This window comes from Dermochelys coriacea, chromosome 9 (genome assembly GCF_009764565.3).
Source record: "Dermochelys coriacea isolate rDerCor1 chromosome 9, rDerCor1.pri.v4, whole genome shotgun sequence".
NCBI classification, from domain to species: domain Eukaryota; kingdom Metazoa; phylum Chordata; order Testudines; family Dermochelyidae; genus Dermochelys; species Dermochelys coriacea.
The window spans coordinates 3,427,063-3,453,196 of NC_050076.1; the positions used below are offsets into that span (position 1 = coordinate 3,427,063).

Consider the following 26,134-nt stretch of genomic DNA (forward strand, 5'->3'; position numbering starts at 1 on the left):
CCAGAGTAGCAAATGCCAGCTGGGTTCTGCAGCCTGGCCGTGTCCACAGCGGCATGAGGAATAGAGAGTCTGCAAAGGGAATCAAATGTTTGTAACTTTTACATGGTTGGTGTTTACCCACATGGCAGCATCTGAGGTACTGCAGTATTTCCCTGTACTTAGGTAGCTGCAGTGATCAATATGAGATACCATGGTACAGTAAATGTTACTAAATTCATAGAGTTTTAAGGCCAGAAGGACCCGTTAGGATCATCTACTCTGATATCCTGCATCACACATGCTGGAGAACCCCACCCAGTGATTCTTGCATCGAGTTCATTGCTGACTTTTTAATGGCAACCTCTCAAGTTCCCATGGTGCAGGCTATGGGGCTTGGGCGCCAGCATTCATGGCAACTGACTGGGGAGGCTGAGGGGCTTGACATGTGTCTTAGCCATCAGATTGAGGCTGTGGTGTGTAGGAGGCGGCTTGTCCCCCTTCCTATCTCTCTCGAATGTGCAGCTCCATGCCCTGCTGCGTGCAGGCTGCCAGGACAGCATCTTGCCACAAGGAACAGTAAGTCTGAGTAGGAAAGTATAAACCAACCATCAAGAGCCTTGGGTTAAGTAGAAACATCCTCCTTGGGCAAGTTAGTCCCTAAGTGAAGTTTCTTGCACTTTCCTCTGCAACATGGAGAAGAGAAATCTTTATCTCCCTCAGGCGCCACTTGGACAGCCATTTTTTCTCACCATAACCACACTTTGTCCGTGGCAATAGCTTGAGCTGATTTGCTGCTCTGAGAATCCTGATACTCAGGGGCCCCACATAAGAAATTCTAAACATATTTCCACAAGATGTTCTGTTCAGTTGTGTTGATTTATTAGCAGACATCCCACAAAGGCATTTGAATGGTTTTGTGAACAGAGGAAACCGGATAAAGTTGCTACACAGTGCATGTCACAGTATCATCACCTCGTGTTTGCTAACTTCCACGCTATGGACAAAGACCTTGGCCAGCGTGATTTGTCCGTGAGAACAGCAGTGGTGCTCAGTCTTACTCTTTCCTCTTCAGTTTTAACACAGATCTTTCATGGGCCTCCTAATGCTTCCTATTTAAATAGGACTTTTCATCCATGGGTTTAAAAAGTGCTTTGCAAACAAATTTAAGCCTCAGAGCACCCTTTTGAATTAGGCATTGGTGGATGAACTGAGACAAAGAGAAGCTATGTGATTTGGCCATGGTAAAACAAGCAATCCAGTGGCAGTTGGGAATAGAACCCAGGAGTCCTGACTCCCAGTTCCATGCTATTACCAAGAAAGAACACTCCTTCGCCATGTTCAGTGTTCTCCTCCAAAGTGGAGATATTTCTGGACATGCCTGTAGACCGCACCATTTATCTGTGGTTAGAACAGAAAAAAGGGCTAACGCAGGCCAATAGTTACCCAGTACATTTTATTGTAACATAGTTTTAGCATCCCAACATAATGCATTAGCTCTGGAGCTCTCCAGTCTGAGCCTCCCCAGGTGAGTAACCGGGAGAGCGTCCCCCTCAGACTGCACGTTTAAAGAAATAAGCAGAATTCAACACAAACTTCAGCAGACCCAAGAAAAACGGGAGTAAATGAATGAGGCGACTCGTCTCGTCTCAGGCAAAGCCCTGCTTTCTTTCTGTGGCATTGCAGATTTCAGTCTGGGGATGTGATCGTTTGTGACTATGCTACAACATTATTGGTTAAAAGCTAATAGCTATATTTATGTGTAAAAAAAGGCAGAGAACTGACAACCAAACCCATCGTTTCCTATCTGACAGAGAAAATTGGTGCATGCCGTCCCATGATCCATGCAAAGGCAGATACAGCAGACAGCAGAGCGCTGGAGCTGTGAAGGTCAAAGTGCCTTGGAGTACAGATTTGTGGCAGGCTACAGCTGTGAAATCCTATTAGGCCACAGCTTTGTAACGTCGAGAAGTTTTCTAAATGAGAAATGTTGACAAAAATAAAGATTTTTGTGAAAATTCCTTGTTTTCAACCAGCTCCAGTTCCAGTCATGGGGGGCGGGGGGGGCGGTAGGGTAGGAACTGTCATTAAACATTAGTTTCTTACATCATTGCCCCTCTTGGGGAGCTGGTCGGATTCCTCCCTACTCAGCCAACTTTCTACTGGTGGGCAGTCTCCCTCCTCTGCGTAGTACATGAGATCAGAAGGTGGATGCTTAATTCACTGCTCCACATAGGCCACAGCCCACTTGCCTAAAACTCGGTTTTGTGGCACATTGCTACTTGCTGCCTTGCTTCAGTCACACCTAAGAGAAAGACCCAGGTATGGCCCAGCCTCCTGTGGTCCCATCCTGACATAGTTCCTTTCCTGGATGACTCTATATGATTATTCCTGATGGCAGATTGGTACAAATCACCCTTAGAGTTTGGATCGTGATCTGAGCTATCCAGCTGACTCCCCTTTCTTTGTGCTGGACCCAAATTCCAGCACTGAACACCTCCAACTTCAGGAAAAATCAGATCTGGATGCAAATCCAAAGACTAAGACTGAGCTGCATCTCTGCTCCGGTAATATTTTGCAGGGTGAGAGAAGAAAGAGGGGGTGAAATCTCCTTGCCCTAAACACTTCAGGGAGCTAAAGCCAGGTGCTCTATGAAGATGGCTCAGGGGCTGTATCATCTCCTACATGGAGGGCACCTCCAGTTCATCCCATGTTATGCACAAGAAGGAGTGAAAGGAACTAATCAGCTCAGAGGTGTAAGGGAAGTAACAGCCTCACCAAGTTTCAGTGTCTGTCAGATGAAAAGATTCATGACATAGATACAACAGAGGTAAGGGAAAGATTGCTACAAGTATCAGGCTAAATCCTAAGGTATTTACATGGGTTTTATTCAGGTAAACTCCTGCTGACATCAGTAAAAGTCTTGCCTGAATAAGGACTCAATAAAAGCTGGATTTGTCCCCTTAAGCAGTAAAACGAATAACCAACCCTCTTGAGTGAAATTTACAAAGCAATTCTGCCTTCCATAGAGTGCTGTTGGCATCTCTAAAAGTTTTATTTTTCTTCAAAAATTCTAATAGTCCTTGTGAGGATAAGAAACTTTTATGTGTTTAAAAAAAATGGTTATGCAGTGAAATTATATACACTCATTTTCTGTTCCCTTTTATTGTCAGACCAAAACGTCGCTGTGAGAATGTTCTGATCTGATGGATTGAATCTGTTATTGTTTGTAAAATGCAATGTGAAATAGATTTTGCAGTAGGTCAATTCTTTAAATGTTGAATCATTAATCAATGACAAGACACTCTCTGAAGCATCTTCCATATTTCTGTGACATTCCCAATACAGCATCAATCATCCAGCGTAGATGCACCTGCAGAAAAAAAAAAGCAGTGAAAGTTACATTGTCCTAGTCAGAAACTCAAAGCCTCAGACAAAGATACTCTAAAAAGGTCTATGAAAGACAAGCAAAGTTAGGTGTATTGGATTTATTGTGGGGGTTGCAAATTCCTAACTTCTTAAGGCATCAAAGCTAAATACACAGAGATAAAGCAATGTTATATAGAATTATAGAAATGTCGGGCTGGAAGGGACCTCAAGAAGTGATCTAGTCCAGCCCACTGCACTGAGGCATGACCAAGTAAACCTAGACCATCCATGACAGGTGTTTATTCAACCCGTTCTTAAAAACTTCCAATGAGGGGATTCCACAACCTCCTTTTGAAGCCTAGTCCAGAGCTTAACTACCCTTAGTATTAGAAAGTTTTTCCTAATATCCAACCTACATCTCCCTTGCTACCGATTACTTCTTGTCCTATCTCCAGTGGACATGGATAACAATTCATCACAGTTCCCTTTATAACAGACCTTAACGTATTTGAAGACTGTTACCAGGTCCCCTTTCATGATGACATGAAGTCACCTTTTCACAGATCTGACCTTCCAAATCCACTGACATCAACATGAGCTTGCAAGTCTGTAACCGAGAGCCGCATTGGATCTTACGTGACGTCTGAACATTGCTTTGGTGAACCTGACTTACTTGCACCATCTGCTAACCCCTGGTGCTGGCAAGACGGTTCTTTCCGATTCGGTCCAGAGGAATTCCAAATCGTCGCTTGGGCAACTCCACCACTTTCCTGCACAAAAAAACAGGACAAAAACTGGTATAGATACTTCACAGGAATAACCAAAAAGTGGTTGCATCTTTGCTTCCTCCATTTCACACCAGTCTTGACAATGGGGTTTGGTCAGGACAGCTCTGTTGTTAAAGCTGGAGGTTCTGGACAGTTACTCAAAATAAGGTGTTTTGCATTTCATAAGCTGCAGCCTCTATAAGAAAAGGTACCCCTGCAGGGAGCAGACAGTTGCAGCTGTTTACAGCAAGGCTGAATTTGGTCCATTATCCCCATTTGGAAGTTGTTCATCTACTATTCAAAGAAGAGGAAAAAGATTTTTAAAAAGTGAACGGGAATAGTATTTATGCAAAGTTTAATTCACCCATGGAACTCATTGCTGCAGGATATTATTAAGGCAAATATAAAACGTTAAGTTACAAGAGCTGGGAAACCTTATTTTTCCAGCCATAAAGTGGTCATCCTGCCCTCCTCCAAAGTACAATGGTGCACAGTCAGGTATTTTGTGAGGTTTTATACCTTCCTTTGAAGCACTCAGCATTGTCCATTGTCAGAGACAAAAACAATGAACCCTCAGTCTGAGTCACTGCAGCAAATCCGACCTTGCCAATGTGTCCCAGCAAAACTGAACAGTTCTTCCAAATGTTGCAAACGGCAGGAAAATATTGAGAAGGATAGATTTGTCCCCTAGTTCCACAGAAGCAACAGGTGTTGTGTTGGCAGGTTCCATCCTACACCATTGGGGTAAGTACACTCCCATTATGCCTTCTTCTCCTCTTCCTCCTCCCACTCCTGATCTGCCCCCTCCCTCCTCTGCCCCCAGTGTCCCTTGCACCAGTGGCTGCAGCAAAGGGGCTGGAGAGCTGTCTCTGCACCTGCTGTAGTAGACCCACATGCTGGAGCTATTCTGTGGGGAAGGAGGCCCCCATCTGGCCCCTTTGCACCAGCCTAGGTGGCGCAGAGGGCCGCATGGCAGCGCTGAACTGATCCCCCTCTTTTTATGGTGCTCATGAAACAAGCTTGTAAAACGAAACAGATTTCGCTTCCTTGTCTCCAAGTTCCCAGTCTGCACCCAGCCCTGCCCCTGGCTTCCTCCTGTCTCCTCTGAACTCGATCTCCCTTCCCTGCTTCCTCTTGCCTCTCTCACACCTCCAGCGAACAGTTGCAACTTTTCCAGCTGACCCTGACGGGCCTCTCCTCCCACTGGCCGGCTGCTGGCTGCACACCCGTGCCAGCGCTGCTAGCAAGGAGCAGCACTTGCTGGCATGCACCACGTGTTGCTCCAACCATCTTTGGCAGCCCCGGGGGATCCACAGGAGCGTCCCCTTGGCCCCATGGCGAGGCTGAGAATGTGACAGGGCTGATGTTCCTAAAAAATGAGGCCTTTCGAGGAAAGAGGGCTGGATGCGCGGTTACATTTCAAACCCTCAGAGTTCCAGGCCCTTTGAAACCTCCTCAGACACGTTCTTCCGTCCTCAGCTCAAACGGCAGCAGCTCAGCTCAGTAGCTTACTAAGTTTAACTCCAGGGGGGCCTTAGCTCTGAGAGCACCTCCTCACCGACGCCAATTTAATTCATTCGAAATGAAGGGCAGGATCTGAGCCTAAGTCCCCTGCCATATGGGGTGGCCAAGCCCAGAAAGGTTATGGGGCAGGACGGATTATGGGTTATGAGGAAAGGTAGATGTAGGTGGAGCCAAGTCCCTAAAGGGTCTGAAAATCAAGGCCAGAGAGGAATTATTGAGGGAGGCCATAGGGAGGAGAGGGAGAGGGTGTGACTGAGAGGAGTGGGATGGGAAATAGAGGGTGAATCCCAGGAAATCGGCCTGACTGCAAGCCACATCTTTGTGCCAGGGTGAACAAAGGGTTAACTCAAACTCAGCTCCCCACTCCCGTAGAACCAGGGCTCAAGGAAAGGGCTGTAAGGAGGGAGGATGCCTTAGGCAAGGGCCGACTCCAAGCTCCGGGGGCCCAGATCCGGGCTGAGACCCAGTGTGGGCAGGGCTCTACGCGCTGAGTATTGCAGAGTAAAATCATTCTGTGTAATCACTTCACTAGCTTTCAAACATTAGCTTGTGGGACTCTCTCTGAAATGACGTGTGTGTGGCGAGGGTGGTCCATTCGTTTGGACATTTAGAACTAGAGTCTGTGAATCATAGTATATAAGAGTTGGAAAGGACCTCAGGAGGTCATCTAGTCCAACCCCCTTCTCAAAGCAGGACCAACCCCTATTAAATCATCCCAGCCAGGGCTTTGACAAGCCTGACCTTAAAAACCGCAAAGGAAGGAGATTCCACCACCTCCCTAGGTAACCCATTCCAGTGCTTCAGCACACTCCTAGTGAAAAAGTTTTTCCTAATATCCAACCTAAACCTCCCCCACTGCAACTTGAGACCATTACTCCTTGTTCCGTCATTGTGGGGAAAGATACACGGGGGAAGCATCCTGCAGAGGTAGAAGGGATGAAATAGAGAAGACCTAACAGGTGTTTTCCAGTCTCCTTTCTAAAATGGTTGTTTGCAATGCAACGTTTAGACAACTCAATAGCCACAAACATGAGCATGATATTTCAATAATTGGTTTTAAACAAACAAAACCAAAAGGCAAGATATTCCTAGCTAAACCTTCCCTTGTGTCTTTAATCATGACCAATACGGCCATGCGTGCAGGAAAAACGAAACAAGGGAAGAAGGAATATTTCCATCCCTGCTTCCAATGTTTCATGAAAAACTGAGCATGGTTTTTGAGAGGGGAGGAACTTGCATTTCACCCATAAAAGCACTGCCACTTTGCAGTAAAAACCATGGTGTTTCTGCAAACACCTAGTGAATTCCCACCTGTGAAATAATCCTAACTTTTGTCCTTGGAGAAACTTTACAAAGTGATGGAGGACTGGAAAATGAACTCTCTTCACTCTCTTAGGCCTTGTCTTTACTAGGAAACAAGGCATGTTCTTAACTCAAGTTAGCTAACAGTGTAAAATCCTAGTGAAGATCAAGCAGTCTGGAGTTTTCACAAGAGTTAGTGGACTAAGGTAAACCATAGGATCCCCCAAGGTCTTTAACTCATCCTGCTAAAATGTGTGAAAACTGCCAATTGCCCTGGTCTTCACCAGGGTTTTACCTCATGTTACCTAACTTGTATTAAGAATACACCTTTTTTCCTAATGATGACGCACCTCTGCAGGGGAATCAGAGGCAACAGGGCAGCATGCAGTTCTGCTCTCTGTCTGTGTTTGGTTGGATATAAGGAGGACTTAATTTTTCAAAGCCATCAGTCTGGTGCCTTTCAGCATTGTGCTTCCATGCCTAAATTCACTGTAAAACTAGATCTTAAAGAAAAAGCTGTTAGGCCTGGACTAACCAAGGCGCACTCAGTGCACTTGCAGAGGGACCCATCTCAGAGGAGTCCCCACCCAAAACCCCCCAAATCGAGTAGCACGATAACGCTGTGTGCCAGATCACAATGGCACTCACTCAGACTGGGCCCAGCTGCCCCTCCATCATGACGGAGGAGCAGCCAGACCAAGCCTGTCAGCTTAAGGGTGGGCGATGGGAGCAAGCAGACCTGGGTGGCTGGGAAAAGGAGGAGCCACTGTCACCTGGAGTGGAGTGCTGAGTTGTGGGGATGTGCCGGTGAGTGGCCAGGAAGGTCCTGGGGGCAGTGGGTGAGGGCTATGGGGCGAATGCTGGCAGGGCAGTGGGGTTGGGGGATGTTGGTGGTGAGTGGGGGGTGCTAGGGGCTGTGGCTGGTGGGGCTGCAGTGTTGGGGCCTGCAGTCAGCGGGATGTATGTCAGGGCTGCTGGGATGTATGTGGGGGAGCTCTCGGGATCAGTGGGGGCTGGTGGAGAATTCTTGGGGTAGATGTGAGGTGAGGGGGCATTTAGGGGTCTGTGTGAGGCTGGGTACATAAGGGGGCGGTAACAATTTAAGGAATCTGGAGAGCCCCTCAGTTTCCATAGTGGTCAGGGCCCCAAAATTCTTTAATTTGGGCCTGATGTTTCCCATTGAAAGCATTGGAACAATGTTAAGAGGTTTTACGGCTGAGCTGATCCCTCTTGTGGCCATCTGCAGCAATGTCAGGGACTTTCAGCCCATCCTGCAAAGCTTCCGTCTGCTGAGCTTCTGTGCATCTTTGCCTGTCGACCAAGCAGGGCTTGGTATTGGGCAGGAAAATCAAAAGGAATTTTGTTTAGAACATTATTTATGCCTTTGTGACACTTACTGGGGTCTCCTTCGCTTCAAATCTTATCTGAAAGCTCATCTTCTCTTGCTTTTGTCTATGCTTTCCAAAGCTTCTTAATGTTAAGACTAGATGAAATCCGGTATGAAGTGAATGGCCACTTTGCCATTGACTTCAGTGGGGCTAGGCTTTCCCCCAATCTCTGCTGTAAGTTTCTTCTATGCGAGTGTATATCACAGCACTGTATTAATACAGGGTGTAAAGCTTTTTTCATCATCTGAGAGCTTTTCAAGCCATTATATTCAGGATCTCTAAACCTCCTGGAGCTAAAGGTGTAACAGTAGGAGGCTGTCATCTCATGTGGACCCACCACTAGAGAAGGCAGAGACTCTGTCATTGGTTTGCACTTGCCCTAGTATATAGGCTAAGAAACATTTCTGATTTGGTCCATATGACCGAACAGCATTCCCTTGGTCTATACGCTAGTGTGGTGATTGTATAAAGTGACCCCAGGATGCTGGTGAGAACAGTAACAGTGTAAAATGTAGCGATCAGAGAACCTCAAATGGCTTCAACATTTAGTTCCTCCAGGAGCCAAAAGCTTGTCTGCTCTGCCAAGCAATGAAACTCTCGTGGGTGAAACCGGGGCTGGAAATGTCATGAAAGACGATATTTGGTGACACTCTGGCACTTCTGAGTTCAGCTAGACCTGGATGAAATTGTTTTTGATTTGAGAAATGTCACGAGAAATATTGGCACATTTCTCAAACTTCCTCCTCCCCTTCCTCAGATATTTTGCTCTCTCTGTAATTTAGATCAAATCAATATTTTTACATCTAAAATATGAATTTCCACGGGGTTGTGGAAAGACTTTTCTTTTGAAAAAAGGGCTCATTTTTGTTCCCCAAAACAGCCAAATTTTGCTTAAAAACCCCACGCACTTACTGTAGTTATTTGTTTTCTCAGAAATGGGCCCATTTTGAGTTCATAGTGAGCTATAAGGGCAAAAACCCTGCCTGAGGTTTTAATCATTTTACCTTTCAGCCCCTACTGGCTAGAGCCTGGAAGTGTAGAGCGAGTATTAAAGCTGGTTAATTGCCAATATATCTTTGAAAAAAACAATTTTGGAAAACGTTGGCTGGCTCTAGTGAATATTTTTCACTTCCAAATTAAACACAATCAGCCAAATTGCTACAGGTCTCAGTAAAAAATCTGATTCCAGGTCTGTAGTGAGTTTTGGGTGAAGGCTTGGATCAGGTTTTATTTGATCAGAACTTTGTTTACCCATCCATAAAAAGGACCTTCTCCAGCAAATCACGTAAAGCGAGTGCCTAACTTTAAGCACGTCGCTCAGTGCTTTGCTGGATTGGGGCTGAAAGGTGAGGGAAGATGGTCACCAGCAGCAAATAGCAGGGGAGGGAAAAGAGAGAGATCTCAGCGAGTGCTTTCTGTTACAATGAGCAGCAGACACCCTTCAAGTCTTGCCCTGCAGCCACACGCATCTCCTTTGCCTTCTTAATTCTCATCTCCTTGGCTCTTTCTGACATAAAGCCCCATCTCCTCTAGGTGAACAGTCAAGGTATCAGGCCTGAATATTAACAGGTGCATTGTTGGATAGGCATATTTTGCTCAGGACCCAATCTCAGTGAAACCAATAGACCAGGATCCTGAAGGCCTTACTCAAGATGCCCTTCCTATCATGTACTGTCCATGACTTTTATGCATACTACAGTGTTGGTCAAGATTTGCTGTGTAAGATGCCCTCTCACCAGCCATCTGTTCTTGGAAATGTTTAAACCCTCCGCCTTCACTTTTAAACCCCAGACAGTATATATTCCTTGAACAGTTTTACTGCCTAAATAGCCTTTTAAACTGAAGGGCCATGAACATGAATTGGAAAGGGTGCGCTGGAGGAATAAGTTTACCCAGATGTCTCTTGTAGGTTGATTCGGGCTACAAGGATAAATCAGCTGCAGAGTGCATTACTTACCATAGCTGAAGAGCTATAAATCTTGCAGCAACATTGAGAAGATGAGTAGTCTGCAGTGACTTCAATATGCTGACAAATGAATTACCACAGCCGACCACAGAACTAGCGAGCTAATGAAAATGAGTAGCTTGCATTTGGAAAGTGTATCTGTGAACGTTCTTTATAGCGCACATTACTGTACCATCCGATCTCTCAGCTTACCTCTGCTTGCCTTTCAGATCTACCGAACTGGCAGAAAGCCTGTCGAGGGGAGACCCAAACCCTGGGAAACTTCTTTTCTTCTTGGTCTCAATCACGTCATTTTCAAGAGATACTAGCTCATCAAGAAGCAGCAGCTTAGCTGCCAGGTCAGTGGCTGACTTCTCTTCGCTGGATGTGGAATGTGCTTCCATGCCTAATACTATGGAAGAGTCAAAGGGCTGCAAAGGAAGAGGGGATGGGTTTGCTTGATGTTTCTGTTTCAGGAAAAGAATTTCAATCAGTACAGTGAGCACAGTGGTTGATACAGCCTGTAAATACATTAGAACTGACAAATACTAAACCTGGAGCAAATCATTTGAATGAGAAGATTTTTTAGTGAAAACTGGTCATTTTTCCAAGATGAATTTTTTTAATGTCAGGTTGTTGAAATTCTTCATTTTTCACAAAAAATTGCATGACTTTTTAATTGAAAATTTTCTCTAAAATGTTATTCAAAATGGTTATCAACATTTTTTATTTACTGAAACCTGGGTTTTTGGTAAACAAAAAGTTTCCATAATCATTTCAATAACATTTTCAATAATGTATTCAATATTTTTTTGAATTTCAGTTAAATAATTCTATGAATTTGGCCGGGGACGGGGGGGAAATTAAATATTTATTTTCAAACTCTTTGAAATGAAAACAGCTTAAAAATGTGACATTTTCAGGATACTGATTTTTGTTTTATGACCAGCTGTAATAAATACCTATGCAGTATTTTCCATCCCAAATCACTTTACAAGTTTGGCTAACTGTTATGCAAACAATACATCAAAATCATTTCACCCAGCACTGAAATGCTACCAATTCCGAGATAGGACAAGGCATGGCAGCCTTATGCAAGTTTAGGACAGGAAATAAAGAACAGCATATGCTCTTGAAACTTACAGGGAAGTTGGATAGGCAGGATGTTTTCTGAACTTCATTTAGGACACTTGATGATTGCCCTGTTCTGTTCATTCCCTTTAAAACACCTGGCATTGGCCACTGTCGGAAGACAAGATTCTGGGCTAGATGGACCATTTGTCTGACTCAATATGGTTGTTCTTATGTTCTTACGACATTGAGGTTAACACCCTTACTAGACTAGATTTATGCATACTGGGTAGGTGACCAATATTGACTAGCCTCTGTCAATACCAACGACATAAAAACAGACAATGAAACAATTTGCTCTGCTTTGTAAGAGGCAAAAAATATGGCTCCATGGTTAGTCTTTTTAAAAGCAGATGTAAAGCTGATGCCCTGACCACTTTTGGTCATAAAGAGTCCATGGCACTTTTCAGCAGATTAAGGATGTTAGCCTCAGTGGCCTTGCTTGGTGATAATGTAGGTGATTATTCTCTGCCTACTTCAAATTCCCCAATTACTTTCAGTTGGATACAGTCTTCTTCTTCAGTTTCTGATCTATGCATTGGTTTTATTCAGTTGTATGAATATGCTCAATTCCATGAGAGGCAGCATTTCAAAGGCAATATATGTCTCCTTCTCAGAAGACAGCATCTTGACACGGTGGGAAGGCTGACAGCTATGCTGGTGGGAACTTTAACTCCTGGTAGGGCCACCCAAGCCATACAGGTCAAAGGATAGGGACCAGAAGAAAAGCTGCCACTGGTCCCCTAGGTTGGGGATTGAGTGCTAGGCCAACAACTTGTCGTCGTGAAAGAGTGAAGTCTTGTTCATGGTGCCTGGATTATCATGGTCTGATATCCCAGGAATAATTCAGATTCAGATATAAAGGTAAGATAGTAGCGGAATTTCTTCCGGAGTTACTATAAGAATACCCACACCCAGACCCTATATTTGAAAAATGCAGATTTTAACCTCCTTCCTTTTGTGCTTCTGCTGTGTGCATTCAGGGAGGCAGTCAGAAATCATTAAAGAAATGGAGTTTACAAATATCTCATTCGGTTGGATGGTCATGGATTGAATGAGGAAATGGATCCCACTGCTAAGGATAGAAAGGATGCTCCTGAATCGCTGCATTATACTGCAATATTTGTAAAGTGTGTAATCTGGAACAAATGGGCTTCCCTTGATCTTAACAAGCCATCAGGGAAATTCTACAAGTCCATCTACATTTAGAGCTACGTGAACCATATGCACTCCACATAGATCACAGGTAGGATGTGTTTATTAGGTTGTTTGAGGGTTTAAGAGTAGTTCATTTCAGGTATTTCAGAAACTGTTGCACATGTGAACACTAGTCTGATGAGACTTTAAGGAAGATTAAAAAACTTCCAAGGAAACTTGAAAGCTTTGACCATTTAAAACCCTTCATATACAACCCACATTAACAGAAGATCTTGCCAGATATTAAGGCAAAATCCTTAGAAGCTGAGACCTGTTCAAAATTATAAACTCCTGATGGCTTGTAGGGCTGGTTGCAATTTTTCCATCAAAATTGGTTTTTTGACTCAACAAATTTTGTTATCAAAGGGTCAGCTTTCTGCAGAGAAATGTGACTTTGTCAAAGAAAGGAAATATTCCAAAACAGAACATATTGATTCAGAAATGCTGTTTCAGAGCCTGATGGGAGTTGTTCGGGTGTCTCATGAACCTATTCTCCTCTGTGCAGGTCTTCCAGCTGGACTGCACCTCCTATGATGCATTACAGTGGCACAGCAAGAGGGCAGATCATGGTGCATCATGGGAAATTAGTCCGGCCAGGGAGTCCAGCCCACAGAAGAGACTGAGAGCAAGAGGCACTCAAACTACAATTCCCCTGAGGCACTGTGGTGCCATGTCTGAATCAACATCTGTTGGGTTTTGACTCTCATTTTTTCAGTTTTTGATTTTTGAATCAAAAAGTTGATGTTTTCTGTGGAAAATAAAAACATTTCCCTACCAGCCCTAGTGTATTTTAATTCCTCTACTAAAGAGTGCCCAAAGTGTGGCCTCTGGGTCATATGTGCCCCATTCATCTTTTACAGTGTGGCCCACAGAATCCCACAGCTTTAATGGGCAGGTGAAGCATGGCAAGACTATAGGTCTCCATCCGATGCTCCTTCTTGATCTCAGCTGAAGTCCACTCAAATAAATAAGCAGGATGATATGTGGCTCTTTGGCCTGCACAGGTTGCACCTGCTAAAGAACAGCGTGACGCAATCCTTGGGCTCCAGGAAAGGTGTCAGGGAATCCATCATTTGAGCAAAGTATTTGCCTGTTTACTCTACTCAGTCTCCATGGAGCTTGGTAAATCATCACAACTTTTGTCTGATGAATTTCACCTGTTTGTCTCTTGACAAACAGATTACCATCTTCCTCAAATATCGTACACTTTCATTAGCTGCGCATTGAGATACAACAGTAATAGAGGCCAGAGAGACAGGGCAAATGCATTCTGTTTACCTACATTTACACTGCTATTTCAGTCAGGCATTGTACTTTTTTTCCTACTCCAAACTGTTCCATTACATTTGCATGGGCTGTTAAATATCTAGTGTACCCTGTACTGCAGCTGGCTATCATTCACTGAAGGGAAACATGAACCATATAGATTGAGTGGGTGATCTTATAAGGGAACTTGGGGCATACTACAGTAGGAACACTTCACCCTGATATTACAGTTACTCACAGGACATAGCATGACAAGCTGCGGCACGGTCAACCCCTTGGTTAGAGCCACCTCATTGTACGTATTTCCTCTGACTGATTTTCTCTTCTCAGAGTCTCAAGTATTGTGGAAAGGGAACGCTGGGTTTCTGGCCTGGTAGGTGCTACATCCTTCACTCAGGTGTGGGTTGGGTAACATCTCCCAAATGTTACCTTAACGGTGCGGAGGGAACATTGCAGCCTCCAGGGCCTCTGCTGTGTCTCTGGAAGTGCACGTTAGCAATGGTCTGTTGGAAGGGGGTGGGCTAGGAAAGGCAGCTGGTGGTCCAGGGACCGTTTCACACTATGTGCCTATACTGGGCATGGTGCAAGAGGGCCCTGGGGCTTCTAGACACTACTGTAGTTGTAATAATAAAGGTGTCCCCCTGTCAATGTCAGTGGTTTTTATAGTCACCGTTTCCTGTTTTTTCACCGTGTTTTCCCTCCCCTGGTGTCGGGTGAAGGGCCCACACAGATAACACCTTTGGGGCAGAGACAGTTGTTTTGTTCCATGTTTGTACAACACCGAGGGGTCCCAGCAAACAACACGGGTCTCCTGACTCCCAGCCGCGTTGCCTCCCTTGACATTTCAGAGCTGAGCCAACTCCCATTGGACTGGACGGGAATCTTTTCATCGATTTTCATGGGAGTGGGGTTGGAGCTAGGCTGTCATAGCCCGAACTCAGCCGCATGGGGGATTAAGGACCCACCCTTGTTCCCCAGCTCAGATTGGGAGTCAAGGAGGAGAGCATCCGATACTCCCCACAGCAAATAAGGGGTCACGGATGGGGCAGAGAGGATGCCAGCCTTGCATCCTCCTCCCCTAATCCCTGGCCAGAATAGCTGGTGCACAGAGGGGAGGGGGGAAGTTACTCCACGGGGCGGGATGAAGTCCCCTTAGTGAGTGAGTGGCAGGGGAGACATGGTGACTCCAGTTCACATGTCACCCTCTCCTCTGCTCCTGGGGCAGCACAGCTCTGTACCACCCCTTACACTCAGCACATGGCACAGTGACAGTCTAACACCTCCCGTAGAGCCCGCTGCCCATCTCGTCCCCATCCTAAGGAGAAACCTGCCTCTCCAGCTGTCCCTGGCACCGAGCTCCCTAGGAAAGGAAGGTGCCTGCGGCAGTGTCAGGAATAGCCTCTTACCTGCGGAGCTGCCTCAGCCAGGACAGCTGTGCCGGTGAGCCACTGCAGCAGAATAAGTGCCAGGACAAAGTGCAGCACCCCAAACTGAACCTGCAGCATCTGCAAAGCAGAACAACCCATTGAATCACTCCACACCGACACACACAGAGGAGGAAGAGCACACGACAAGGGCAGCAGGGAACTGTTACAAGTGGTGATGGAAGACAAGGATGAGCCAGTCCCAACAGACCAGACACAAGCTGGGGAAATGACTTGCCCAGGGTCACTCAGCAAAGCCAGGAAGAGCCCCTGACTCAGACATAGCTTAGTGGCTTATCCTGCCTTCCGTGATGCTTAGGAGCCAACCCAGCTCACACCGACCTGGCTGGGAATCTTGCCCTTGATTTTCATGGGAGTTGGGTTGGGACCTCCAGCCCCAGAAGAAATCTGCTAATCTGTTTGTTAATCTGTTTCCATGCCCAGCCCCAGAAAGCATAATTCAACCCTCACTCTGCCACTCTCTGTTGACTCTTCTGCTGGAGCCGGCAGAAATAGAAAGGCTGTGTAAATATATTCTGATGATGTACGAGAGTTGTTTTATCCTCATTTTCGCAGATCTCTCATGAGATCGGGCAGACTATACCCAGCAGAAATGTTTGACTTTGCTCTTGTTTCCCACACTACAAGAGAGATGAAGCAAAGTGCTTGGAATCCTATTTTGAAAGTCCAGCTATACCATGTGTCTTTGTTTCTCTGCTTCTCACACGGGCTTTTCCTTAAGTGATCAGAACAACAAGCCATCTTGCCTATTACCCTTGTACTGATATTTGTTAGTACCAGACTCTGTAGAGGAAGGTATAAAAATGGTGTTATTTTAATTATTTTTACATGTGCTTCTATTATCTGGTTTCATACCCTTTTCTTTTGTCCATAAGGTTTAGGAAATGGTTGATATAAACCGGACTAACTCCAGAGTAGTCAAAGGAGAGAGACAAAGGAATGAATAAGGTGAGACTGATGTGTCCATCCATTTTGAGCAGTGATCCAGAAACTAACAGAGCTACACCAATTTACAGCAGTTGAGGATCTGGCCCGGGTTCCCCCCCCCTCGTTGTGGTGCTTTATAATGTATATTTTTGTACTTGGCTGTGCACTGAAATAAAAAGTTGCCATCTATCACCTTGCAGATAACCACATCCTGATTATTTGGATACAGGGAAGTAAAAATAAATGGTGAGGTTAAATACACCCGTTTCATATGGCTTAATGTCTGCACTGGTATTTATTCATCCCAAAGACCAAAGAGCTAAAAATGGCATCTGGCATACTAATAAAAATAAACACTATGGCACCTGCCTCCCAAAAGACATTTGAATAACTAGCTGGAACTCAACTCCAGCAAAATTAGAAGGAAAAGAAATTGTAGGGACTAAGGTCCTGCTTCTGCTCCCATTGAAGTCAATGGCAAAAGTACAGTGTCATTGACTTAAATGGGGGCAAAATCAGGGCCAGCTTGAGACCATATTAACCCCACCACTCCTCAGCTCTTGCTTCTGAACTCTCTGTATGAGAACAATGAACATGCTGCCCCCCTATACACTGCCCTCTCCTGCAGCAGAGAAGCACATTCTGTGGTTCCCTGAATTTTGGGCCTGCTGAGGTAGGAGATGGAAACAGAATTTGCTCTTCTGTGAGCGATTTTGCCCTAAATCATTTTTGCCACTGAACGCAAAGTCAAAGCCATTGATGATGGCGCCAGCTGAACTCATCAAAGTCAGGGGAGTTACATTTGTATATGTCAGTCATGAATTGGACCCACCACTTTTAACCATATTCCCGGAGTTTAGCTATTTACACTAGTTACTTCTCTTTCTTCTTTTGTTCATCTATTGTATATTCTGATGTTGCCTGAACAATTCCACTCAGTTCCTTTGTCACTTGGATTTTTTAGATGTCTGTTCCCCTTCTACTTGAATCGTGACTCAAGCGTAATCTCGGGTAGGTGTTGAACCCTAGTGTTCTACCTCCGTACTCCAAACGAGAAATGTGAACTTACATCTGAACTGCTCTGAGTAAATTTATGACAGCAACACAGCTCCTGGCAGGATTTGTCCTCCATGTTGTGGGCTAGATTCCAATAGCTTTACTCATGCTGAGTAGCACTTACTCGACAAATACTCCCACTGAATTCACTGGGTCTACATGAGGTGGTAAGGTGCTACTCCATGTGAATGCGCGTCTCAGAATCTGTGTTATCCGAAATAAATAAAATGCTGTCCAGCTTTCAACAGATAAAAATCGCATGTCTGAAATTTAGACATATTTATGGGCTTCACCCATATTTTAGCTCAAAACGCAGCAAAGCTTAAATTCCTGGTATAATTCAGCATCTTTGTTGGCGTTCCAATTAAAGCAGATAAAAGAAAGAACATTTGTCTACCATATCAAGACAGGATAAACAGCAGCAACCTTTGTCAGAAATCTGCACGTACCATTCGAAGCGCCTTTCCAACAGAAGGCCAAAACAAAGTAGAACACTTGACCATCCGCAACATGGTAATTCCCTAACATCAGACCCGAGGGATCTGCAGATATGTTTTTCTTTTTTCTTTTAACAAAAACGAAATGACATCCCCAAGCCAAGATGGCTGAACCAGACAGTGTAATTCATCACAGAGTTCAAAACCATTGCCTATCAAAAATGTGAACAGCTATCATTGTTCTTTCCAATTCAAACGATCATATTTCACACCACTGTGAAGATTACTCTGAGTATAAATCACAAGTGCTGTATTTCTCCTGCTTGACAGTTAGCAACAGAACTGAGGCAAGACTTCATACACTGCACCGAAATCTTTCACTCTTCTGCCATTATGCATTGATTACTCTCTCACACAAATTTTAATAGCAACATTGTAATATCTCCGCACTCCTCCAGAGATTTAGACCTTACTCTTGCAGTGAACAGGAGCAGGCAGGCCCCTGGAGACAATGGGGCTTTGCAGGGATGTGCCTAGACGGTGTTCAGAGGCAGGATCAGGGCTGCAGACTGTCACTGTATTGTGCACCATTGATATTAGGTGCTTCATGGCAACAATATGAAAACTCAGATCTTCCCACTCTGGAAGCACAGGCCCCTACTATTAGAGATAAAGGAGAATCTCCATTACCTGTTAGTCACGCAGGGCCTCTGACATCATTCTCAGCAATTGTAATTCCATCCAGTAGAGGGCAGTGGTGTGCATGCTCAGCAACCAGCTCATTGTACTATTTTGCAATTATTCAGAGGCCATCAAAAGTGGACTGTTACTACCTGTGCTAGTTAAATGTATCGTTTTGTGAGTCTCTCCACTGAGGGTCTAACCCATTGTTCTTAAGATGCAGATGGCAGAGTATTTTATCTGAAACAAGGATATGAGCTACTAACAGATGCACTGGAGGCGCTGGGGAAAATCCTGCTCCCATTGAGGTCAATGGCAAACTCACAGGGATTTCCATGGAAGCAGGACTGTGCCCTCAAGTGCATTCATTACCATAAAAGCCAAGATATTCCCATATCAGAAATTTCAGTGATTTCAGAAACTTCTGGGGAGCCTTGCTTAAGTGCAAGTGGAATTATCTGTAATACCATGAAAATGTACGAGGAAGGGGAAAAATACCACTGCTGAAGCCAGCACACAAATAGTTTAGCGTTGCTCTTTTGTGCTCATCCCACAGATGAGATATGACACACTCTGCAGAAAGCAGTCCATTTAAAAAAGACATTGAAGTATGGGACTTACTGGAAAATGCATTCCATAAATTATAAACAGTTAAAGCCAGATAGTCTCTGTTGTTAATAATGCATTTGCTGCTTTGGAAATCCACATCAATTCTTTTATTATATATATGATGCAGTCAGAATTAGCTTTTCTCTATGATCATTTCAAACTGCCTTTTACTATTAATCTGGTTAGTGCAATGACTGTTCAGACCTGTGAGACTTTAGGGAAATAGCTCACAGCAGGCTTCATCTACTTAAATCTGCTGGGATCTTCCAAATCTTGTATTTAAAATTGATGAACTTTTGCCAAGAATCCAAAAGTGGTGAGTGACATTGGGAGTCCATCTGAGGGGCTTGATTTTCAGAGGGTGAGTACTCAGCAATTTCTGAAAATCAGACTCCTTTAAGGTGTCTCAAGATGAGTACCCAAAATCATTAATTACTTCTGAAAATCTTGACTTTGACGTATATCTTCACTCTAACAACACAGTTGCCAATGCTTTAGTCTTATTGCATGTGTTATCTTGCCATCTTGGCAATTATTTTCCTTCTATTTTGGTCTATGTTAAATTGTGCTTAAATGTTTTCTTGCATTTAAACTTTGGAAAGAAGGTGATGTGGCGAGAACACATGCATGTAGATGGTTGCTTTGGCTGTCTTTACTTAGGCAAAACTGTCATGGACTTCAGCTGGAAGTCTATCATCATGAGGACTGCAAGACTGGGCCCCTATGGTACATCTATTCCTTCAGCTGACCTGAGCCTCTCAGCCCATGGTAGACAGATGAGCTAGCTCCACTGAAGCTAGAGCACTCAAAATAGCAACCTGGATTTTGTGCCACCAGCTATCCACCTGAATACAAGCCATGTTATTTTTAGTGCACTAGCTTGAGTGGAGCTTGCAGGTGTTCGTCTCCCAGAGCTGGAAGGCTCACTTCCAGCTGCACTGCGAATATACCTATAATAAGAACAGGCATTCTCTTTGCTTCTCTTCGCGAGGGGACTTGCCTGTGTCAAAGGCCTGATCTTCAGTTATACACACGAGAGAAGCCGCTTTACTTCAGTAGGGCTACTTATGTGAGTAAGGGCTGAATCTCGGAATGTTGAATTCTCATCAGTGCTACAGGATGTATACAAGAAAATACCCCAGGGTTTTAAGAGGAGACTAGGACCCCCCTGCCCCCCCCCCCCCCCCGTGAACATCTGAACTCGCACAAGCATAAATCGGGAGTAACTCAGCTGCGGTCCATGGAGTTACACAGATACAAAAGCAGTAGAGAGAGGAGAATCAGGCATTGTCATTGTTTGCTCATTTGAATATTTTGTACAGCCCAAATAATCCATGTGGGATATTCTAGGAACGTTTTCCTGGGAATTAGCAGGAGTTACACAATTTGGACAGCTTGCAAAGCTAAGAACAATCTGTACCTGACTATCACCCACCACAAACAAACATTTAATAACAGCAAATGAAAAAAACTTTGTCTGAAGGCAATCATGCTTGGACATCAAACTGTATCAGTCACAGACAAAATCCACCTAGAAGGCTAAGGGAAAAGTGCTAGATAAGCAGATTTTTTGCAACATACAAGAAAAGAGCCATTAATGAGAAGCACCTATTTCCACCTTTGCCAAGCAAGATCATTGAAAGAACTACAGCATTCTTGGTATGCACTCTGGAAAACAAAACTTTATTAGACTGTTATCCATTGCCAACAAATGTTCAGCTCCTAAATCATTTATATATTTACCAAATAAGCAGGCCAACTTTTCTAAATGTTTCTAATCACTTTTACATTTCCTTTTTAAGACTTTTTTTTGCAAAAGTTTTCTTTGCTCTTCAGGCTAAGAACTAACAGCTCTTCAGTGTCACAGGCTTGTATGTCTTCAGCATTTAAAAATAAAGAAAACAAACCTTTAAAACAATCAAAAAGAGGAAATATACACAGACCTGAAATGTACAGAGATAGATACTAGGTTTTTATTCACACGTGCAGAGCAAATTTCTCTTTTCTTAACAGTGGAGGAACATAAGTGGAAGTTCTGCATACAGATAAGTACAGAATATGTTATTAGAGCAGAGAATAGTGCCCATTACGACCAGCTAAAATATACTTCCATAATTATACAGATAAAGCTCTCAAGATCAGCTTTGAAAAAGAGAAGAATGTCATTACAATGGTAAGGTAAATGGCCCAAATATTAGATGTGGTGGATGATAGACATATATAATCCTTTTGAACAAATATGAAAGCAGATTACTGGTCAAGAAAAAATGTATAGCTGGGTGAAGATGTATTGTAGGTTGAAATTGTAGTGATCTATTTCTTTGGGCTAACTCAGAAGAATATAAAGGTGAGTTACAATCACATTACAGGCAATCTATAGACAGTTGATGCATGTTGTAAACTACAATGTTTTGAACCTGCTCAGTAAAATAACAGTCCTAGAACTCAGAGATACACTTAGCAGTTAGACGAAGTTCGAGTAATACAAATCTTGATCCATCTGAAATCAGCAGTGAGTACTGATAAGCACCATTGCTTCAAACAGTAATATTTTGCACTTATATAATCTCGATAATTTCTTTACAGTGTTTTTTTTATCCATAGACTTCAAAGTGCTCTACAAAAAAAGGCCAGCAGGATTATCTCCATCATATAGATGGGAAATTGAGGTCAAAGAAGTTAAGTGACGCCCCCCAAGTTCATAATGAATCAGTGTCAGTGTCATGAATAATCCTTCTGCTTCTCAACTCTTATGTTCTACCCATTAGAGAGGATGCTGCTTCTAAAGTGAGCAGCCAAATAAGACTGTAGTGCACGCTCCTGTGTTTTAAGAACTGCAGAGATTTGAACCCCAGTGAACAAAGCCCATGTTGGCTCCCCGAGAAAACTCCTCTGTTACCTCAGCAGCCTCCAGAGTGCAGACCTGAAAGTCCTTTACATTTACACACTAAGTGACCCTAGTTACGGCAGCTGAGAGAGAGTGAGATTTTGAGCCCAGTATGAAGAAAGCACAATTACAACCACTGGGCCAGACTATGCTTTCAGTTGCAACAGTGCAAACCTGAGTTACACCAAATCTGGCCCATCATTGATATTAGGATGTCCCTTTATCCTTAATGCTCTTCTGTAGACACAGGAGCTTTACAAAAAGAAATGGATAAAGAACTTGCTGGCTAAGAGCTTTCCTAGATCTAATTTCTTCATCTTGTGCCTTAAAACATGTTACAGGTAACAGCCATGTAAACATGTCACTAAAAATATGTTATTTATTAAAGCAAAGCAATCAATCTAGCTATTTAACTAGATTGCTCTTTAATTCCTTTAGAGTCATAAAATGCATTTGATTTATTCTGAGTAGAACATAACACACAAAAGGGAAAAATCAAGGAAAAACAAGTAAAATACCACTATGATTTAGCATCTAGAGAGCACTTTACATCTTCTAAGCACTGTACAAGCATAAAAGAAAACAGCTTCTTCAATAGGGATGTGTTGTTTGACACTTGTTTAAATGCTAACTCGTTAGCTAACGGAAATATGTTTCTGTCTTCTATTATTAGTTCATTTCCAGTACCCAAATTACTAAGAGATGTGCTTCTTACTGTCAGACCCCAAAATGCAAAGAGGAATTGCACTTTTCCCATCAGACATGTGCATGTGTGTATTTTGTGCTTGCTTGTTAATTTCAAAATGTTCAATGTTCATATGCTTGACAAATAAAGCAAATATTTAAAGAGTTTCTGTAAACAAAGCAACAGACACACACAGAAATCCCAGACCCCCCAACCCCCCGCCGCCCCGTTCGTCGCTTATCTTACCTTGCCTTGGATACAAGCAATCCCAACTTTGATGGATGTTGCTAGGATCTCCCACCCTAACTTATCCCTAACGCTCAGCTTTCTTTCAGAGTTTTTATAGTCTCTGCTGTAGTCTCCAAACTCCAATCCCTGCCTTTGCTTTCACTTACATCATTTCTAAAGATTTTCCACTGATCCTTGCCCTAAACCTTTCTCTCCCTCTCACTCACACACACACTCTTGCCTCACATTTGTTATATTTATTGCTCGGATCAAGATGATTAGGTTGTAATTAAAGGTCTAGGGTTTTTTTTTAAAAAAGAATCAGAGACATTCCTGGGAGAAGAATAATCTTTGGTAGCATTACCTTTCCTCTGAGCTCTTAGTATTGCAACCAATAATAGAGAAAACATGATGTCCTGGAATGTCTTTAAACAACAGTAATTCATGGGACTACAGGAATGACTGTAGAAGGGCAATATGTACTTTAGAAAGAAAAAATACAAATAGTGCATTTTTATTAGCTGGTTATTGCTGTTGTAAATTAAATGAGGTGTATATAGAAAGGCAGGCTGTTTTGTACATCTGTCTTAGGGATGTAGGTCTTTCAGTGGCATGTACGCTTATCTTAATTATGGAGACTGCCGCAGAGTGCTGGCTGTGAAGGCAGAGGGCCATTTTTTAATAGGCAAAGCCAGGGTGCCCATTTAGTTGCCTGAAATACCAGGCAAATATGAGTCTGTCATCTTCTTTATTGCCTGTCCTTCTTCTTCCATTTTCAAAAGGGTTCATACAATCCAAAGTACTCTTTGTCCCAATCTTAAAGAAGCGTAAAATTCCTGCTTGTGGAAAATCCATTATATGAACATTTGCAGACCCCTTCTTTATTTGACAAAAGAAGCTGACCAATAGAGGGTATTTTTGTCACTTCTACTGCTTTGATTTTGCAATAACCCTACCAAACTCAGTAGGTCACGAGAAGAAATTTTATAAGTAGCTTCCTCTTATGTGTCTGGCTTGCAAAACTATTGTGGAAACTTGGTAGCCCCAGAACTAAATCTACTGGCCCACCATCTACCCTTATGAGGATGATTATAAAAGGAGAAATGGACAATATTTTAACCAGCTGTGAAAAAAAGTATAACTCCCTCTCCAGGCAAGGAGGACAGCAAAATGTGGCAGAACTGATATAAACCACAACAACAGGAAATGTCTGTTGCAAAATAACTTTCTTCCCATCCACATCTGGTTCCAAAGCTGCAGCCCTTCCTTTTGGATGTGAAGTGTACCACTGTTATCCCTGATTTTGTGACCTTACAATTAGGCGATGCAATGTGCTGTACATGGGGCTGCTGCATCTTAAAACCATTCAGAGAGGGAAGCTGCCACAGGACACAGCCACTTGCTTATGGAGAAGAGCATCTTATTGGGAGTAACTAACACCTGTGCTCTGGGGTCTGCATTGGTCTCCAGGTGGAACTTAAGGTTTATAAAGCCCTAACTGCTCTGGTACCAGCCTACCTGGGGACCACCTCTCTTGCCCAAGTCACACTACCATGGCCCCAGACAGCCAGGCAGCTCAGGCTGGATCCCCATGTTATAAAAGAGAGGGAGCAGCTGGCAGGGTGTTCTCTCTGTAGGCTTCAGAACTTGCCTCCCCCCACCACTGATCCAACATAGAATCATAGAATATCAGGGTTGGAAGGGACCTCAGGAGGTCGTCTAGTCCAGCCCCCTGCTCAAAGCAGGACTAATCCCCAACTAAATCAACCAATCCCCAACTAAAGCCTAAATCTGGTGACTTTCTGGGCTTGCTGCAAAAGACACATTTTTGACAGGGCTGCTGGAGAAGGCTGAGGGCATGCTTCCCAGATGATGAAGAGAATAGGTGACTGGCTGACTGAGCTCCTGTGGAACTGCTGATTTTAATGCTGGTAACCTTTCATCTAATTGTATTACTGTATAATTATGTTAGCACACCTAGAGCCTTAGACAGGCCTCTTTGATCTTAAATGCAAATAAATAATTAAATTGAATGCAGCGTTTCTCAATTCAGGGGTCACCAAAGGCAATGGGGGAGAGGAGGTCATGAGATGTTGAAAACTTCATGGCAATCCAAGGAAAAGAAAACCTGGCTCCCCCACTCCCCTCAGGCCCTGACCCTTCAGGATCAAGTATTTTCTGTCAAACTTTCCAAACCCACACAAGATAAGTTAGGCAGGCTTGCCGTCCTCATGGATGCGTTTTTTTAACTCTTACTTTTATAGGAAATGGAAAGGGGGTGCACAGCTTTTTGACTTTGAATAAGAGGCTGCCAACTTGAAATGGTTGAAAGACACTGATTTGAGCCATTCTATTTTCTTCTAATACTTAATGGCAACCAAAAAATTAACCCCTGGAGGTGACTTTTCATCAAGGTGTGTCAGGAATTCATGTTAATGTGGGCCCAAGGGTCCAATCAAAGTTCACTGAAGTCAGAGGGGGTTGGACTGGGCCCTAAATACCACATACAACAACACGTTGCAAAGTTACCCCATAGTATAAGCATTTATATTCAGCATTGTCCACCATGTGCTGCCTTTGGAGGTTTGGCCCAGGCTTAAGCCCTCGCTTAGTGCATGTCGCTCAGCATCCCACAAACCTGTTTTCATTTACTAAAAAAGCAGGCCCAACCTGGGTTTTTAAGCCTCCTCAGCTGAACTCAGTGATTAAATCTACTTAAAGATGACTGGCCTTCACCAGCCAGGGCTGTAGGAGAATTTTTGTCCCGACGGACAGTTGCTCATGTTGGTGAGAGTTTACTCAAAATGGGACTATACTAGGGATCACCTGCCTGAGGTGGGGCAGTCTTCATTCATTTGGGGTGTTTCAGGGTGGCACCGTTAATATCTTATGAGCTATACGTAGGTAGTGTGACATGATCATCTTGGTAGCTGCCGCTTCATGCCTCAGGCGCCACCCCCTGTCCAACTGACCCTCTGTCTTCTCCTTGTGCTCCTCCCGCCCCCAGCGCTGTTGGCTCACTGGGATGTCTCAGCCCTCCTGCTAAGACACAAGAGTCCACCCCTTCCAGACTTAACAAATCAAACTAAAAGGAAACAATAGCTCCCATCCCTCCTTAGACTACATGGCTCTTCCCCTGCTGGCCCAAGCTGCATCCTCACAGAGTCACACAATATATTCTCCCTTGCTGGACTACAGTTTCTCTTCTAGCCCCTTCCTCGGCTCAGCAGCCCATTTGCCCTGTTGGTGCAGGGCCACAGAAGGGAGACTCGATTCTACCCTGGCTGCAAGTCCCCACCGGGCTCCATAAATAA

General features: G+C 43.9%; 1 protein-coding gene across 1 annotated transcript; it reads right to left on the reverse strand.

The window, feature by feature from the left end:
• Positions 1-934: 934 nt before the first annotated feature.
• OSTN (osteocrin) lies at positions 935-22,901 on the reverse strand. The gene is made up of 5 exons (XM_038417154.2): positions 22,839-22,901; positions 15,272-15,370; positions 10,485-10,702; positions 4,019-4,115; positions 935-3,349 (listed from the first exon to the last, which is right to left on the reverse strand). The coding sequence occupies exons 2-4, from the start codon at positions 15,368-15,370 to the stop codon at positions 4,031-4,033; spliced, it is 402 nt and encodes a 133-aa protein (XP_038273082.1). The 5' UTR covers positions 22,839-22,901; the 3' UTR covers positions 935-3,349; positions 4,019-4,030.
• Positions 22,902-26,134: the final 3,233 nt, after the last annotated feature.